The sequence below is a fragment of the Culex pipiens genome, chromosome 1 (genome assembly GCF_016801865.2).
Source record: "Culex pipiens pallens isolate TS chromosome 1, TS_CPP_V2, whole genome shotgun sequence".
NCBI lineage: Eukaryota > Metazoa > Arthropoda > Insecta > Diptera > Culicidae > Culex > Culex pipiens.
In genome coordinates, this window is record NC_068937.1 from 90,744,928 (window position 1) to 90,765,323 (window position 20,396).

Sequence of the window (20,396 nt, forward strand, 5' to 3'; positions counted from 1 at the left end):
CGGTGGTGTGGTGAAAAGAGGGGAAACTGGGTTCTCACCGGTCGCCTCATGTTCCAATATTATGGCGCGCTTTATACTTGTTGCTAGCCAGTGTCGGGCCTGTCTCGGGGCGTCTGTCACACGACGCCAATCTCTCCCGTATATCCAACACACACAGAAGAAAAAAAATCGTGATTTTGAATCAGCTGATTGTCGCCCGGTGTTGCATGATCTCATTATGAAAATATCGATACATTTCATCGATGTTATGTACCGTCATCAGGGCCGAGATTGGGTCATACAAAAATGCTGAAATTTGTATGACCCAATCTCACCCCCCAGACCCAAAGTCACCCTGATGACGGCACTTGAAGTTGTTACACGCATTCGAACATAGTTCGTGTGTTAGTTTGCGGTTATAATCCATATATAGGACTATTTATTATTTAAAATGTAATTTACCACTTCTAAATACAGCACATCACACAAACTTGGTACTCTTTTGTGGTAATTATTCAATAGTTTTCATAAGGCAATTTTTTCTGACTAACTTTTTTGACGCTTGTCATTCTCATTCTTTTGCTATGTCATCAATAATCGTTGTTCTTATTAAACAATAAACTGCATTTCAAGACTATTTTATCAAGTGCAGCGAAACGCTACCTCAAATATTACGATAATTCAGCTTAGTTTTCATAACTTGTGATGATTGAAAGTAATAATTTGGTTTAAAATATGCACTTCTAAAGAAAACTTTGTTTACCTCTCTATGAAAATAGTTTTCCATATTTGTGGATTTCAGATATCAATTGACCATCCTTTGCCATTAAAGTGTTACCAGGAATGGTCGTTTGAAAAAAAATCTAAATATCTTGAACAGATGCTTCAGTTCATTCCATTCTATTTTCTGACTTTGAGCGGAATGAGCGGATGAGACGTTCAAAAGAGCCGATCATTTAAATGAGCGAACGAAAATGAGCGGCTCACAGAAATTAGCGGTTTTGCCCACAACATTAATAGAATTAGAAATAATTAAATAAAATGCTGTACATTGAGATATACCAACAAAAATATTTATTAAATAATGGGGCTTATCTCCATTATTTCAGATGACATACACAATAATTCTATTCGCTCAATAATAAGAATCATAATAATCGCTTAATGCTCATAATGTATGTGTGTGTGTTTGTTCTCCTTGATAAATATTATATCAATAATATGTATGTATATATTAGTTCACTTACAATCCAGATTTTTCCCGTATTTCTCACAACGTAAAATATACTTTTTCATCTGCATCATGAGAGTGTGTTGTGTTTGAGGAAAAAAGAATCCAAAGCAAACGCAAACGCTAACAAAAAACCTGGACTTTTCCATCTAAAATAAAATCGCTTCTTCTCAGTAAAGTAGGACCCAGGAGCTGCCCCCGGTCCCGTTTGACCCCGTTAAAACCGAGACCGAGCCACATTCGAAGACACCATAATTTCCGCGCATCCAAAAACAGTCTCTCTTTTTTTTTGCGTAAAACAACGTCCTCTAGGTGTGATCGTCGGTCAACTCGAGGAACTGCGAGCAAACTTCCCGGCTGCACTCGCCCTTGCTGTTGTAGACGAACTTGTAGTAGTGGCCGTCGGCGCAAATTACTGAAAGTTAAACGTGATTTTAAATTCATTCGAATTTACTGAGTAGATGAATTGCTCACCAATGACCGAATTGTTCTCGGAGCCGAACGCACAAATGCACGGCGGTCCCTGCGGAATCGAAAACTTGCAGAACGACCACTGGCTGGTGAAGTACTTGGTCAGCATGCTGGACGATTCCTTGCCCTTGGGTTCCTCCAGGTTGAACACGTGGATCGTGCCGTGGTCGGACGAAACGACGACCGCCGTCGACGCGTGGTTGAAGTTGATGCAGTAGATCTTGGCCTGCCGCAGGAGAGAAAGAGCCGGTGAAATCTGTCTTCCTTTAAAGAATCCCAAGACCTACCTGATTGGACCCTCGCCGCAATTCCGCCACCTTGGTTCCGCTGGCCGTGTCGAAGATCCGTATCAACGTGCCGCGGTCGCTCGCCGTGGCCAGTCGCGTGCCCTGCAGGTTCAACGCGATGCAGCTGATGGCCGTTTCGTGGGCGATAATCTCCTGCGGAGCCTTCTCGGTATTTGCCAGGTCAACGATCTGCACGTGTCCCGTTCGCCGGCCCGGGAACGCCAGCAGTGATTTGTTGCTGTTGGGACAGAGCACGCACAGTCCCTGGCCGTTTTGGCTGGTTTCGAACACGTGCAGCTGTGTCGGCGTTTGTGTGAACGTGTAAACTTTGATGATTCCTTCCAGCACAACTACGATCCGGTCCCGCCGTAACCGAACTGCCTTGACCGGGGCGTTGAAGTCCAGCGAGATGGCCGGCGCCTTTTTGAGGTCGTCCCACACGAGCACCTTGTTCGGAGGATAGAGCGGCCGGATGCCGCCGCCGACCAGGGCCAGATAGTTGCACCGGAAGAGCATCTCCACGTGAGCGACGCCGCCGTCCGTAAAGTACTGGCGTTCCTTCTCCTTGAGCGGGTCCGTGTTGTACACCCGGAAGCCATTGTCGGTGGCGCACGCGAAGCAACCTGGGGAATAAATTTTGAAGTGGGTTATTTTCGGGTCAAGCATCGAAACGAAATTTGGTCAGGGTGGCCACCTGTTTCCTCAGTTTTCTCCCGACACTAAAAGATTTTTTTTCCGGAATGATTTTACATCAAAGTTACAAAGTCTAGAGTTTTTTTTTAATAGGTCCTATAAACATATGAAAGTAAAGTAAAAAGTAAATCTTTCCCAGTTCCTGAGGGGAACACCCTTGAAGAGTATCGGGGCCGGCATTTACAAAGCGGATTCAGTGGCAGTTTCATTCTTAACTTAATGTTAACATGTTAAGATTAATGTTAACATTCCATAGGTCGCCTCCCTAAGGTGTCGTGATAAGGTCCAGTTTGTGACGATACACTACCTTCCCTTTACTAAGCAATCGATTCCAGAAGGGAAAAGATCACCAGTTGTGTTGGTCCGAGCCGGGATTTGAACCCCGATCTACCGCTTACGAGGCGGAAGCATTACCACTGGGCTACGTGGCTCGGTCAAAAAACATATGAAAGACAATAGTTTATAGGTCCTTTAAAAAAAAAAAACTCTGGAAGTTTTTTTTATCTGACCTGAGTACCGAAATACTTGTGAAATGCATACATTTCGTACATTATGAAAATCATTTTCATTTAAAATAATAAAACTTTAAAACAGGGCTGTGGAGTCGGAGTCGGAGCCGGAGTCGGTGGAGTCGGGTCTTTTTGGGGACCTGGAGTCGGAGTCGGAGTCGGAGTCGTCAAAACTCGAATAGCTGGAGTCGGAGTCGGCTAAATTTTATAAGCTGGAGTCGGAGTCGGAGCCGGAGTCGACAATTTCTGATAAACCCGGAGTCGGAGCTGGAGTCGGAGTTATCTTAAATTCAATAAACTTTATGAACTTTTTTTTGTTCAGTTTTTGTTATAATGCAAATTTATTTACAAAACATTTATGTGCCTAATTTATTTTAAACCTAGTATTGATTATTTTCTTTTAATTTATGGGTTGATTCAAGAGATTTATCAGATGCTATTATGTTTTTGTAGCATTTTCAATTTGATTGGATAGCTCCGACTTTGTTATTTCACTATGATCAGTAAATGATAAATTTCCCCTCATTTACCCATGTTTGTATTTTCATAACTCATAAAATTATAAACAATTTTGGTTGAGCAGACATTTTTTTCAATATTATGTTGTAATTAAGTTTTCTTTCGATTCAAATTTCACCATAAGTACTTAACTAAAATGATAACGTTTTTAAAACATTGGTAAAATTGGAAATCGAATCCAGAAGAGAAACGATCACCAGTTGTGTTGGTCCGAGCCGGGATTTGAACCCCGATCTACCGCTTACGAGGCGGAAGCGTTACCACTAGGCTACGAGACTCGGTCAAATGACATAAACCGGGGTAACATTGATGAAATATGAATTTTTCCGATATTATTCAACCGGTAAGAATTTTATCATGATTTATATGTTCAAACCATGTACTGGGCTGGATCACAAAATGTCCATGTATGTATTTTCAAATATATTCAGTAGAGCTTTGCAATATAGTTACGTAAACTGTTTATTTCAATACCAGGGTGACTTTGATAGTTACACGGAGAGACCGGCCAGGGCAAATCTAAGAAAATCTTGGTTAATTTAACTAAAAGTATGGGTTAATTTTTTACACCGCTTTTTTTCAACAATCGATTGTTGATTTTGTTAACCCAAAATTGCTGACCACCAGTAACTAAAAGTAACTAAAAAATTAGTTGGAATTGCCATTTTCGTTGGCTAAATGGCCGAAAAAAAATTCTAGCAGTCGACTGCTAGAATATTTTTTTCAGAAAATTAACAATTTTTTTTTTTTGTTTTCAGCTGAAATATTGTGGAATATTCTGTAAAAAACAGGCTGGACCATACTTTTCAACTATTTTCAACAATTTTTTTCGTTGTATTAACTGAAATATTTTTGCATGCTGAAAATTATTAGTCGATTATAACAAAACATTTCTTAATTAAACATAATTTATGTTAGTGTCGATATATATTTTCTTTAATTATCTAACGATACAGGCCGGGCTGAATTTCTAGCTATATTTTTAACTAATGTCTTACTTAAATACAGAAAAATATTCGTACATGTAGTCAATAATTAGCTATTGTTAGCAATATTTTTATTGAATTTGAAGTAAATTTTTTAATAATGCCTCACAAATTAATTCTGGGTGTTTTTATATTCGCATTTATTCTGCCTAAAATTTTAACTTTTTGTACTAATTTGTTCTTTTAGCATGAAGTTATTAAATTACTGTTAAAAAGCATAAAAACAAAACTTTTTATTAACTGTTATTATAAAACATGTAAAGTTTGATTAAAGTTTGAAAAAATTACGTTGCATAAATCTTAAAAAAATAATAATAAAACATATTACAAATTTTGTTAAACATATTTAAAAAAGATGTTTAATTTCTCGTGAATTCCTTAAAAATATAAACCGAGCAAAATTTTCACCAAGTTAAGTTATTATGTTGTATAAAATTAAGTGTTGTATTCACTTACCATCACTGTGCAATCATCCGATAAGTCATCATCATCTACAACGGTCTCAGGTTTAGTTATTTTTCTTGTGGTTGGACACAGAATTTACACCAAAGTGAACCTTTTGCTGCAAATAGACATATAAAATTTATTAGTAATTTAATACAAAATTCTTAATTTTGGCTATAAACTGAAAATAGGATCGTAAATAAATGTAATTATGATGAGGAAAGAAGAAATATCAATAATGCTACTTACCAAGCTTGCATTAAATTTATTCAACGTACTCCGATTCCTGAAAACAATATTTAGATTTTTACTTACCAGTTTATTTAGCAGTCTTCTATTAACAGCATTTTTAAAATATTTCTATCTTCTTTTGTATATCTTTCATAAATTTTATTTTTTAGACATTTCCCATCATCTAATTTTTATTTTGATATTATGTGTACGCATTTCCATGTATTTTATGGTTGATGATTCTGAAAAAATAATGGTTCATTAAATTTGTATCCATCGTTAGCACGAAGGTTTTTCATTATTCAGTTTTCTAATTAAAATCACAACAGATAAATTGTTATGTACAAATAAATCCATATTTACTTAGATTAACCAACCTTTTGTTAAATTTGCCCGTGCAAGTATTGTCGTGCAAGAGTTTGCCCGCCTCTTCCTTTCACTGACCTTCCCTTTCCTTAAAACATTGTCATGAAGTCCCCTCGCATCAGAGGTCCTCATTGCGAATGAGGAATGTCCTCGTCTTGTTCTTCATAGTTTATCACCTGCAAAGAAATCATCAACAAGCTTACTCACCAATTGCACCTCCACAGTTGCAACAGTGTTCACTTCGATTTGCACTTCAACATTAGCCAAATAGTGTAATTTTCACCTTTCACATTCTCTCACTTCACAATTAGGGCGTCCAATTTTCCCGGGTTTTGAATTTCCCGGGAAACGGGAAAAATATTTTTGAAATCCCGGGAATTCCCGGGATCCCGGGAAATTTTTGAAGCAGTCATAAAATCTATGTTTTCATAATATTAGATATTTTTTCATGCTAAAAACCATTGAATAAGCTCAATAAAAAAAAAAAATTGTGACAATCTACACTTCAATCCAAACAAGGACGACTAAATAACTAAACAATGAAATGGATTTTTGTTTTGTTCTTTGCTGTGCTTTGGATTTCAAATAAATTACAATTTTTGATTCCAATGTGATTCAAATTAAATAAGTGTTTTATAAATATATTTATTTTATGTATTTTTATCTATGCCGTAATAACTAGAAAAGCTTGAAAAATTTCATTCAAAATGTCTAAAAAACGAGTAACGACAACAAATCCAGAGTTTTTTTTTTTTTTTGAAACGGTAAGCTATTTGCTCTCATTTATAGGACCTTTTAAAAAAACTCTGGAAATAAAATGATACCAGTCAATGTAAAATTTTAGATAAGTTTTGAATTTCTTAGTTTATATAAAACATATTTAACAAATTATCTTTAATTTACTCCGCCCACTGGGGAGAATCAGGATTACAGGCTGAATAAGCATAGCATATCAGAGCATTGAATTCGAAAATCGGTGTACTAATTGTTTTGTTCTGTTCCAGTTTTAACCGAAGTTATTCAAAACACGATACAAAAAATTGACTTGAATGGCTGTCTTAATATTCTACATTTTTCTGGGGCAAATAGATTCCGGTGTTTGTTGAAAAATAATTTAATATAAATAATTTAATATTTTTTTTCATATTTAAAATCTTAAATATACGTAAATATAATACCCAGTCTTTTAAAAATACATTAAATTATACAGAAAATATTTAATGCGCAATGCATTTTTCGGATTTGTGAACTAAAATTTTAACAAATTTCCTTAATAAGCCAAATTAATACTGATATATGCCGAATACAATTTTTAGTGCTTCAAATTCGTATCGATTACCATGTACTCCCTATTTATAATAGACCAAAATTGTTTTTTTTTTCAATTTCGGGAATTCCCGGGAAAAATTATAAAAAATCCCGGGATCCGGGAATTCCCGGTTTTGGAAAAATCCCGGGATTTTTGTCCCGGGATTTCCCGGGATGGACGCACTATTCACAATTAACAACACAAACTCAACAAATCGACCGCTCTTGTTCGAATCCTGACTTCAAATGACAAACGTAAACAAACCCAAGTTCATCTTTTTAATATTCAACCAATTGTTATTTACATTTACCAAAAAAAATCTTGATTTTCCTAAAACCAAAGCTAACAGTCGAGCACGTTCATTCGAGTTCAGGAAATCTGTTAGCTTTTTGCCTTTAGCATTTTCAACAAACAGGTTATTAAATTATTACTTAATTTTGGTTGATTTAACTGAAAATTGGCCGTAACAAGTACGCTTTTGTTGAAATTTACGAAAGTAAAATCAACAATTTTAATTGTTAAAATTTCTGGGCACAGTCTCTCCGTGTACTTACAAATTACAGCCTCAATGTAAGCAAAATGATTTTATATATTATATCAAATCAATTATGAAGGCTAGGTCTCCCTTTTTTTTGAAATAACAATTAAATATTTGTTTAACTAGTTTATAAACTTTTAAATAAAAGTAATGTAAATTTCAGGGGACTCGTCGTGTAGGGGTAAGCGTGGTTGCCTCTCACCCAGTCGGCCTGGGTTTGATCCCAGAAGGTCCCGGTGGCAAATTTTGAGACGAGATTTGTCTGATCACGCCTTCCGTCGGACAGGGAAGTAAATGTTGGCCCCGGTCTAACTTTAGATGTTAGGTTGTTAGCGCTCAGTCCAGGTGTAGGAGTCGTCTCCATGGGTCCTGCCTCGGTGGAGTCGCTTGTAGGCAGTTGGACTCACAATCTAAAGGTCGTCAGTTCGAATCCCGGGGTGGATGGAAGCTTAGGTGTAAAAAAGATTTTCAATTGCCTCAACCAGACATGCATTTGAACGAACTGTACTTGCACTTCCCGTTCTTATAAGCACATCTAGGAGGCACAGAACATGGTGTTTTTACCACCTTACGAGAACGCGTGCCGAACTCTTAGCGGCTCTTTGAAGAATTGTACATGTTTTTTATAATGTTCTACTATTTTTCACTTATATTTTGAGCTAGGCCAGTTCTTTTCACGAAATGGTGTAGCGCCGAAGCTCAATCTGAGATCTTCAACATTTTTTGAAAAAAATAAATATTAAATTAAAACTTACCTTGAACAACGATGAAATTTATACATTTGCTAGTAAAGAGCATGATTAGTTGTTTCCAAACATGGAAATCCAACAGCACAGGTTTAAAAGGCCAAAGAATATACAAAAAACGGGTTTCCGTAAAAATGGTCATCAAACATCCGAATTTCTTAGCATAGCCCACTTGGCAGCTATTCCGGATAGGTTCTATTTGTTTCAAACACTGATAACTGATGAATATTTCACAGCACGGTTTACTTTAGCCTTATTTTCCTCATTTTTCCATTACACAAAGTTGCACGTACAGTTAAAGTTCTGACACAGAGCCCGTGCGCGTACTTTGATTAAAAACACGGTGTTTTTAAATCTAAGAAGAACAAGAGCAGCACCCGTGCCGTGCCGATGCACCTCTGGCCTCAACAATCAAGCCTTCGGACACCTACTTTCGAGTAGGAAGTAGGATCGAGTAGGATTTTTGCAAATTTTCAGTAAATTAAATAAAAACTCTAATTATTCTAATAGCAGAATCCAATTATACTTCTTGAGGTACTGTGATTTTTAAAAATCATTTTGTACTATCATTTTGCAAAAAACTACAACTTATCAATGTCACCCCGGTTTACAGGTATACGTGCAAATGTGAGCTGAACATGTGAGTGATGTTATTAATACTTTTCATTTCATTTCATTTCATTTATTTCGCTGTTTAAGCATTACTTGTGTGAAATAATTTTAAGCTGAGATATGGACTACCTTTGAACAGCTGATTAATTCAAAGATGGGAACAGAGTTTGCAGGTTTTTAAAGAATCGACTACACAGAAAAAAATATTTCTGTAAATTTACATTATTTATCATGTACCAAAAGGTATCATGATAAATGATGTATATTTACATCCAATCCATTGGAAATTTACATGACTTTCATTGTAAATGTTCGAATTGAAAATCTTTTGAAATCGTGTAAATTTCCAATGTATCTAATGTAAATTTACACCAACCAAAATTTTTTTTTGCTCCGTTGAATCTAGAATTCAGTATAATTTTTGAATTCTAAATTCAACGGAGCAATTGCTGTATTGATCAATTTACAATCGTTAATTTCACCCAATGAACCCCTTTGGTGATGTTAACACTTTTTAATACATTTTTTATTCAACAATTACTCACTTGCGTTAAATCGTACACCCTCTAATGCTTGGCAGTTTTTGCTTGAACCTATTCGGCCAACTTCTGGTGGAGACCGTGGTCATATTCAACGTGACGTCGATTTTCGTCGCTGTGCGTGAGCTGGTGTTCGTTGAGAGCGCCCTTGGTGCCGAATATCTCGTCGCACTCTTTGCAAAAGGCCTGCACGTTGCCCAGCTTGCTGAATCTGAGGAGGAAAATGGAGATTTTTAGTAAAATTTTACAATTATTTAAACTTTATCATCCCGGTACGAGAATCAAACTCACGACCTCTGGATTGGAAATCCAGTACGCCGCTAGTCGAAACTCATCCCCTACCGGTCAGTATTTCCAGTGAGTAGATTTGCTCTTTGAAGGGATCTGACTTCGCCGAGCCAGACAGGAATCGAACCCATCACCTTCCCGCTTACTAGGCGAAACCCGTAACCTCGCGGCTACGATAGCTCGGAATTTTACTATTTACTTACATTTTCACAATAGCACGGATGCACCATCCCCTGGTTGCTCGGTAGACGCGTCGCCTCGTGTTGTTTGGCTTCTTCTCGGAGGGGAACCACTTCGGTCACATCCCTCGGGCGAGTCCGGAGTGTCTTCCACCTCAAACACGCCAAACACGTCCAGCGTCAACTTCGTCAGCACGCTCTCATTCTCCTTGGCCGAATCATCCCGATTTGGATCGCGCCGATCCGAAGATTTCCCTGAATGTAGATTCTTTGTCACATAAAATCAAATCTGCACTTACGCTAAACTTACATTTCTTCCTGTTGGGAATCTTCGCGGCCTTCAGCTGGGCCAGCTCTTGCTCGGTAAGTTCACCGGTGCGCACACCCCTCTTCTGATCGGAAGTATCTGCCAGACGACTCGCTTGCATCCTGTCCACCCCCGTCGAGTCCGCCTCCTCGACGGCCGCCAGTATGGCCAGCTTTGAAACCGGAACCGTAAGTCCTGGATGTCACTGTCGCTTGCGGAAATAGCACAAAATTTCAACAGCACCTTGCTGGCTTGCACCCAGCGCACCTTGATCTGCTCCAGCATGTTGTTAAAGTTGTTGCACTCTCTCTCCTGTCCACAAATCTCCACCAAAGAAAGTCACTCCGAGACAGAAGATTCCGGGGCAGACGATACGTCGTCGATTGTAGACGGGCATTTGAGGAACGGTGACGGAAACAACGCTAGATTCTGCTAGCAATAGAAGAAATAAAAAACTGAACAACATATAACATTGAATGTTCTAATAAACAACAAACTTACCTTTAAAGATGCAAAAAAACCACGAACGATTTTTTTTCGCGATCCACAACAGAGCGCAGTTTTGCTTTGTTTTGTTTTGGTTGCTTTGACGTTTCTCCGGCCGCCACGGCCACCGCCAAGGCGGCGGCGCCGACGCTCGGCGGCAAAAGCTGACGACGAGGGGTTTTGAAGCTTGATTCATAAGAAAAGCATGTTGCCTAATTAAAGGCCGATTATTTTGAAATCAGCGATAACTCATATCAGCTCATCTCTATGAAATATTCTAATCTGACTAATTAAGAAAAACAATATAAATTGACCAACGACAAAGTGTAAACAAACATTATATCCTGCTCATGTCAGTTGATGTTTACATTACGAATGAGCAGGATAGACTACTTGTTTACACTTCGCCTTTGGCTTATAATTATGTTCTGCTCTCTAACTCTGATCGTTTCACCTGCAACCACTAAAATAATGTGTTTTGCTTTTGACCGCTGTCAGCCTTCACAACATTGTGGTAATCGGAAAATACATTGATTCTTTTTTACATTAGACAATTTTTACATTGAATTCATAATTTACATGATTTTGAAGCTTCCAAATGTGTCGACCAGGTACACATTTACATGTTATTGAGCCTTTACATTGAATTTAAATTTACATTAACGGGTTTTACATGAGATATATCAATTTACATTGAATTTAAATGTTACATAGAGCCAATTTACATGTGAAACATTGTTTCCATGCAGTGTACAATCACATTTTTTTTTCTGTGTATGTCAACTGAAGGAAAGTTACAAAATAACCTTCAAAATAGCTAATAGGTGGGGGATATTAAGAGGAATGGAGATTTTATTTAAACATTTTTTTAGATATTCTTAATACTGAGTTAGTGTTGGAGTCGGAGTCGGAGTCAACAATTTGTTAAAAGCTGGAGTCGGAGTCGGAGTCGGCTAGAGTTGGCAGGCCGGAGTCGGAGTCGTATGAAACTGAAAGCCGGAGCCGGAGTCGGAGTCGGCTTAACTCAGAAAGCCGGAGTCGGAGTCGGAGTCGGAGTCGGAGTCGTCTAAAACTTGACCCAACTCCGCAGCCCTGCTTTAAAATATAAACTCTGGAGCAACATTTGAAAAGGGCTATCAAAGGGCGCATCAGTATTTTTTTGAAAAATATAAAAATATATTGAAAATTCCTGAACAATAGTTAACACACAGTATTGAAATGTAGCTCCAGGGCCAGCACTTTTTTCGTATAGCTTCAAAAACTTGAGTAGAAAAAATAATTTCAAAATCATCTTTTGCAACATAACATTTTTAGCTAAAACTTTGATTTCAGTCGTTCAAACCGACTTACAATTTTGGCAGCAGTCCACACTAAAGGCTTGTATGGAGATCGGAAGGAAAGGGGTCAAGAAACAGCTTTACGAACAGCAGAACAAAGGAGGGGGAGCGTTTTCTTGGGGCTTTTCTTCACCCTCTCTGGCTTGCTTTCGCTGCCGCTGCTGCTCATTTGAAATTGATCTTGACCGGTTCCTTCCGATGTGCGTATACCGCTTAAATCTGAAAACGATTTTTTGATGATTAACTATTTATCTTCGGCAAATTTTTCGAATTGTGAGGAATTCTTAACAAATGTGTTCAGTTTAAATTATGCGAAAAATAATAAATGTTTGATATTTTTAGTTAATACTGACAATGTCGTCTTTGAGTTATACCAAATACAAAACGTTAAATTTTTAATTTTTTTAAAGTTTAATCCAACAGAAATCAATTTTTGTCATGTTGTATCCATCAAAAAGTGCTTGTTTCTATAAAAAGTGTTTTTTTTATTTTACCAGTACAAGTCATGCACAAGCTTGACCAATTCAGATTTTTTTTCAAATATCACAAAATTTCATTATTATTTTCATGTCTTAGCAGTTTTTTTCGCCCACACAACTACATCTAAAAGATTTCACAAATACTAGTTAACCAGTGACGTCATTGTTAGAGATTTAAGCTGTCCACTTGTCTGTGGTAGTGTAGGAAAACAAGAGAAGCATCTGTCACATCTTCTCACTCTGTGTAAACACTCTCGAATTAAACTTTGACAAACGTACACGTGGTATTTTATTTCTACTGCCGCTCCACCTTATACAGGTTATGGGCCTGTTCGAACGCGTTTGTTCGAGTTAAAAAAGTTTTCGCCGCGAGTTTTTCAGACGTTTTGCGATCGAAATGCCCACGGGCGGGGACGGAAACAGCGGAGCTGTCGCTCCCGGGTACGCTGCCACAAAGCACACCCTTTCGAATCTGCCGCGGATGGAGCTCCTGATGGGCCGTGAAAACTGGCCGGACTGGAAGTTCGCTGTGCAGACGATGTTGGAGGTTGAAGGCCTTTGGGACGCAGTTGAACCAGCAGCAGGCGCCGTGGTCGACCCGGTGATGGACAAGTTGGCCAAGGGGCCGATCATCCTCATGGTCAACAAATCGAACTTCCACCACCTCAGGGGGTGCAAACGGCGAAGGAAGCTTGGACGAAGCTCGAAAATGTCTTCGAGGATTCCGGATTGACTCGACGGATGGCGCTGATCAACAAATTGACGTCGACGAGGTGGACAACAGCGAGTCGATGCAAGCGTTTGTGTCCGACATCCTGGAGGCCGCACACCAGTTGCGCGGAATCGGCTTTGACGTGACGGACGAGTGGGTCGGATCATTCCTGATTAATGATTATGGCCTTGGAAAATTGCGGCCAAGCAATCACAGGGGATCTAATCAAGACGAAGCTGCTGCAGGAGGTGTCTGTTCTGTCGGAGGGGGCCGCGTTCGCAAGCAACAAGCAGCACAAGAAGTCGACGAAAAGCCACCAGAGCAATCCACCCAGCAGTCACCCGAACACATCCAAAGGACCGAAATGTCGGCGCTGCCACAACTACGGTCACATCGCTCGTGATTGCAAGATGAAGGAGCCGAAGAAGGACGGAAGTGCTAGGTGCACCGTGTTATCGGCACTCAACGAGGAGGATGACAACTGGAACTTTGACTCCGGCGCATCGAACCATTTTTTGAAGTCGGACGCGATGCTGGAGGATCTTCAGCAGTATGGAGGCACCGTGGTTGCAGCCAACAGAGGGGCGATGAAGGTCGTGGCGAAGGGGCCGATGCAGCTCACCCGAAGTGTTGCCCGAACTCCCCGATCGTCGTGAATGACGTGCAAGTCATCCCGGAGCTGTCATCGAACCTGCTGTCCGTCAACCAGATCGTGAAGCGAGGCTGCATGGTAATCTTCAATTCCGCTGGAGTGAAGGTGCTGAACTCCGACGGTGACGTCATGGCAACTGGAACTCGTTACCGGGTACTGTTCAAGCTCGATCTGCGATCACAGGATACGAAGAGCGCACTCGCTTGCTCGTCTGCGGTTGGTCTCGAGGTCTGGCACCAGCGCCTGGGACACCTGAATTTGCCGAGCGTTCGAAAGCTAGCCAGTGGACTCGCCAACGGGATCAAGATCGTCGGAGCCGACAAGGAGGACTGCAAGGTGTGCCCGATGGGGAAGCACACACGACAGCCGTTCAACAAAAGGGTTCGCGCGCTACCGGGATGCTCGATGTGGTTCACACCGACATCTGCGGACCGTTCGAAGTGTCATCGATGGCCGGAAGCAGATACTACATCCTGTTCGTGGACGACCTTTCCCGGAAGATGTGGGCGTTCTTCCTGAAGACGAAGTCGGAGGAGGAAGTCTTGAGAACCTTCAAGGAGTTCCAACTGATGGTCGAACGCCAGTCCGAGCGCAAGCTGAAGGTGCTGCGAAGTGACAACGGGAAGGCGTACGTGAACAACGATACCGTAAACTGGGGTCAATCGGGACACATGGGGCGAATTGGGACATCAGTTTTAACCATGTAGGAGCACAATATTTTGATTTTTCTGGTTGGTTTCGGTTAGAACAGACTCAGGCCAACAAAATGTGTACATCCATTTCCAAATTTAAAAGCTTTAAGTGCTCTAAAAACTGCTGTCCCTATTCAGACTGTAGTCCCGATTCACCCCAGATTACGGTATGAAAAGCTACCTGAAACAGCACGGCATCGTGCACCAGACGACGAATCCCTACACCCCAGAACAAAACGGCATGTCCGAGCGCGGAAACCGCTCAATTGTTGAGCGCGCTCGATGTCTACTGTTCGGAGCTGGACTGGAGAAGAGGTTCTAGGCGGAGGCCGTGGGCACAGCTGTTTACCTCCTTTACCGGTCTCCAACGCAAGGTCACGAATCGACGCCGGAAGAGGTTTGGACACGAAAGAAGCAGGATTTGTCGCACCTGAGAATCTTCGGCACCAAAGCGATGGTCCAAATCCCCAAACAGAAGCGACGGAAGCTGGACCCGAAGTCGCACGAGTGCATTTTTGTCGGCTACGACGAACACGTGAAAGGGTATCGGTTCTACGACCCGCAGTCACGGAAAGTCTTCAGCAGCCGGACCTCGCGACCTCGCTTCATCAACGAAGGCGTACTGGAGAAGCAGGAGGATCAACGTCAAGAGCAAATGATGCGGCTGGACATCGAACCGTATGTGCCGCCGACAGCAAGTGGTTCGCCGAATCGCTTTGTGGAAATCGACGACGCCGCCGAGAACGAGCTAGAGAATCCCGACACAGACCGTGTCCCGGATGTCGACAACAGCGATGACGAGTTTCTCGGGTTCGAGGAAACAGCTGGCTCAGTGACCGACGTGACCTCCGTGCTCCCACCGCAATCATCTTCAAATCCTCCGTTGTCACCGGTCGGGAGCACAAACTTTCAGGCAAGTACGATGATTTCCATGTTTCGCTCAGAGGTTTGCCGAATCGATACCAGCGACGACGACGCCAGCGAGGACAACTCGTCGGAGGAATCCGATGACCCGGTCCCGCCGAGTCGCGACACGAGCTGCGTGGTGGCCACAGCCAGGAGTCTGGCAGTCGACGGCGATCCCTTGTCCCACAAGGATGCGCTGTCTCGAGAGGACTCTGCAAGCTCGAAGAAGGCCATGTTCAACGAGTACGAGACGCTGATGGCGAACGACACCTGGACGCTGACGGAACTACCGAAGGGCAGAAAGGCCATCAAGTGTCGGTGGGTCTTCAAGACCAAGCACGACGCGAGTGGCAATGTAGATCGGCACAAGGCGCGGTTGGTTGTGAAAGGATTTTCGCAGCGAAAGGGGGAAGACTATGACGAAACCTACTCGCCAGTCGTACGTCACAGTTCCCTGCGATATCTGTTCGCGCTCTCCGCCAGATATGACTTGTCGATGGACCAGATGGGCGCCACAACCGCCTTCCTGCAGAGCGAGTTGAAAGAGAAAAAGACGCAACCTGGTCTGTCGCTTGAACAAAGCGCTCTACGGATTGAAGCAGTCAAGTCGAGTGTGGAACGGAAAGTTGGACGCCGCACTGAAACGTTTTGGCCTGCATTCCTCGAAGTACGACCCGTGCCTGTAAACCGGATCGCCGACGGAAAGATTCTGTTCGTCGCAATCTACGTCGACGACGTCGTGATCGTTTCCAATGACCAAGGAATGAAGAACGAGATCAAGGCCAAGCTGAGCAGCACATTCCGGATGAAGGACTTGGTGAAAGGCGGAGCTTTTTCAAAGAACGATCTTTATTAAACTAGGTCTTGAAAGGGAATGAAAAAGTTTAGTTGAGCCTAACACAAGGTTACTACGATCTGTTGATCGTTGGTCAACGTGGCGTTGCCAGGTTGCGGATTGGCGGTTGCCATCTAACATCCCCGCTCAAACGCACAATTCCGTCCGGGCGATCATTGGGACAATCTGCTCGCTTGTAACCGGGCCGGCCGCATTCAAAACACCTTATCTCCCGTCTCTTGCCGGCGAACGCAGACTCACCCGACTCGCCTTCACATTGATCCTCCGGGGCAGCTTGCGCGTTCCGCTTGACCTGCTCGTCCAGGATCCTTTTCTTGACGTACTCGAGCGTCAAGTCCTTTGGCTCGATCGTCTCCACCGCTGTGATAAGAGCCAACAGCAGTTGGCAAACGACATCTTCCTTTTTCAGCTTGACTCCGGCCGCCTTCAGTTCGCGTAGTACCTTCTCAAATCGCTGCAAGAACGCCGGAACATCGCCTCCTTTGGCCAATCGTAGCTCTTGAAACTGCTTCTTCAAGAAGAGCTTCCCCGCGATCCCGACGCGCTCGAACACGTCGCGCAGCGCGTCCCAGGTCTCCTTGGCTGTCCGTGCGTCCTTCATGTGGTCGAGCTGGTCCTCGGCGATTCAGTTGACCAGCAGATTTCGGCAGCTTCGATCCTTGGCCACTCGTTCCACCCGCAGCGCTCGCTTCCTCTGCTTCTCGTTCGCCGAGTCCGATTCCAACTCCGCCAGACCCGCCAGGTCCAAGGAACTTTAACGCAGTGCAGCAAACCCTTGTCCTCAAGCAGGACCTCCATTCGGAACTTCCAGTTCCCGTAGTTCTTCCCTTCCAGGAGCCAGACCTTTTCTTCAGCCATCTTCCGCTTCCGCCAAGGAAAACTTCTTCAGAAAACTTCAATCTTCTTGAACGTAATCTAGGCCCATAACCTGAAAGGCGGAGCTTTTTCAAAGAACGATCTTTATTTAACTAGGTCTTGAAAGGGAATGAAAAAGTTTAGTTGAGCCTAACACAAGGTTACTACGATCTGTTGATCGTTGATCAACGTGGCGTTGCCAGGTTGCGGATTAGCGGTTGCCATCTAACACTTGGGACCTGTCAGCAGCTGCCTGGGCATCCGCGTCACCCGCGGACAAGGCTGCGTCGCGCTAGACCAGCAAGCATACATTGAATCGATGCTCACCCGGTTCAACATGCAGAACGCCAAGCCCGTGTCGACACCATCGAACCCGTGCGTGAAGCTGATCAAGGAGATGGCGCCGAAAACGGCGGACGAGGCCGAGAAGATGAAACGAGTTCCCTACCCCGAAGCCGTAGGAAGTCTTATGTATCTGGCCACCAGTACCCGGCCGGACATCATGCACGCAGTGAACCAACTGAGTCGTTTCAACGCAAATCCTGGGCCGAAGCACTGGGAAGCAGTCAAACACCTGTTCCGGTACCTACGAGGCACGTGCGGGTTGAAGCTGCGTTACAGGAAGCACGGCAACACAGAGCTCGCCGGGTACGCCGACGCAAGCTGGGCATCGGATTTGGACGACCGGAAGTCAACAAGTGGCTACATCTTCATGCTGCAAGGAGGTGCAGTTGCTTGGAGCTGCAAGCGACAGCCGACTGTCGCGCTGTCAACCTGTGAAGCCGAGTATATGACTCTGGCTGCCACTGTTCAAGAAGCTTCGTGGTGGCACGGATTGTTGGCTCAACTGGGACGAAAGCAATCGATCGAGCTACGCTGCGATAACCAGAGCGCCATCTGCATCGCCAAGAATGGAGGTTACACGCCGCGTACCAAGCATATCGACATTCGTCACCATTGTATCCGTGACGCCCTCGACAAGAAGATCGTGAAGCTGACCTACGTCAGCACGGACGAACAGACGGCGGACGGCCTGACAAAGTCTCTGGAACGGATCAAGCTGGAGCGCATTGCATATGCCTACGGCCTACTACAAAAATCGAAAAAGGGATGGGAATGGGATTCACGCGTGTTTTTGGATCGTAGTACATAAAAATTAGTATAGGGCTTAATGACTCTATTTCCCAATTTTCTCGATTTGGGAGACCGAAACATGACCATTTCGCCTAAAGTGATCGATGAAATCAATCGAAAATGTACATTGGATTTGATGTTGGCAATCAGGGAAGGTATTTGCCGATGGGCCTCCAAAAAGCTTTTTTAATTTATTTCCTTCCAGTTAAGGAATTTACTAAAGTCATGTATGGAGCACTTGTAGATATTTTACTAATGAACATCTTTGTAGAACATTGTTTTGTTCTAAACTGAATGCTTTTGACATTAGAGCGTAAACAAAAATCTCCTCACCATCGCGAGTGAGGGACGCCGATGGTGGCATTTTTAGACATTGTTTGCGCTCTAGTGTCAACAGCATTCACTTTAGAACAAAACAATGTTCTACAAAATTGTTCGTTTGTACAAAATCTACAATTGCTTCATACATCATTATAGTGAATTCTGTAACTGGAAGGTAATAAATCAAACGAGGGCTTCGCGATGGTTTTTTGCCATTTGCCATCCCTGTTGGCAATTTTGTGTAAAAAGCGGTCCTCTTTCAGAAAGAATTTGTCCTAGGTAGCAATGAACAAGTCTTTGTAATGGTTCTATGCTCTGGAATTCCTGGTGTTTATAGGACCTTTTCAAATAAAACTCTAGATAATCGTTAAGTTTTGTAATTTATGTGGCGTATGAAAGCTAAATCGTAATACTGCATTTTTATTTACAAAAAAACCTTCGAAATTTTAATGGTCGTAAATTATTGCCAAACAAAGCCCTATGTTACACAATTTGAAAAACAAACAAGGAAAAACACCTCACAGTGATTCCGTGCAATATAAAGAAATATCGCCTTTATACGGCGGAATTATTCGTCCCCATTTCGCGTGCTTGCCTTAAATCAGTCTGAACTAGAGCTCTGCTTCACAGGTCTCCACTTCATGCAAGATCATTCGCTTGCATCATGATTCATACACCTTACTCTCCACTCCCCAGGGGAGGACAGTCCTCATTCCAAACACTCACCTTGGTCCTGATTAAATCCGGCGTACAGGAGGCCGTTCCCGTACGGGTTGCTGTCCAGCAGGTTCATTTTCGGGCTGGTTTTTTGTGCACTTTTCTCCTCACCCGAATCGTCCTCCTCCAGCTTCGAAAATCTGCCTACGCAAACAACCGCCCAACTTGCAACCGAGGTGGGGAGGGCGGGGGAGGACAGTCTCTAATTATTTTGACTGGCGAAGGCGGCGGCTTATCATTTCATACTCTTCTACTTCTCCTGTCAATGGCGTTTGTTGTACGACCAAATGCTGTGTTTTAAAATCTCGACTCTCAAGAGTGTTTTTGTTTTTTCGGCTCCCCTTCGTAAAGAGTGTGTTATTTTTACTTTGGCTTCTGAATTTTAATGTCCTTCTTTTTTTCCCTCTGCCTTTTTTTGCTTTCGATCGCAAAACACAATCCAAAATGCAATGCCGCGAATGTGATAACCTTTTTACACCTGCCTAGCTGCGTACTTTGATGCACCTTTTATCACTGCAATGTTCCGCTACGTTGCGATAAGCCGCTCAAATCACTCTTCTAAAATTGCAAAAAAGTCAACACTTTGCCACCGCCGCGAACCGAACGAAAACTTTTGCTGCTTTTCCACAAACTTTTGCGAAGAAAGTTTACCAACCCATCCCGACCAATTTGATTCGTACTGTGTTTGAATGATTTTTAGCCTGAAACTGCTCAACGTTGGCCCGATATCGGGGATTTAATCTTAACTGGGCGGCGTTTGTTTGGAAGTTCGCAATCTGTCGAAACAATTCGATGAGAATGCGTAAACAGCTGACAGCTGTCATCAAAAAAGATGACAAGTCGATGTTTTTTTATTTTTCAGACGGTACACACCTCGGTACACACTTTGTGAAATCTGTAACTGAAAATCGCACTTGGCTGAGTTCATATTCGCACTTTTTCATACGAATTTTTAAAATTCATGCAACGTAAATGGGCCAAAGCCGAAGTGTAAACAAGCAGTCTGTCCTGCTTA

General features: G+C 42.5%; 1 protein-coding gene across 1 annotated transcript; it reads right to left on the reverse strand.

The window, feature by feature from the left end:
* Positions 1 to 1,030: 1,030 nt before the first annotated feature.
* On the reverse strand, positions 1,031 to 20,062 carry LOC120418742 (WD repeat domain phosphoinositide-interacting protein 3). Its single transcript, XM_039581218.2, has 4 exons — positions 19,391 to 20,062; positions 1,969 to 2,591; positions 1,685 to 1,907; positions 1,031 to 1,625 (listed from the first exon to the last, which is right to left on the reverse strand). Exons 1-4 carry the CDS (start codon positions 19,455 to 19,457, stop codon positions 1,519 to 1,521), a joined length of 1,020 nt encoding a protein of 339 aa, XP_039437152.1. The 5' UTR covers positions 19,458 to 20,062; the 3' UTR covers positions 1,031 to 1,518.
* Positions 20,063 to 20,396: the final 334 nt, after the last annotated feature.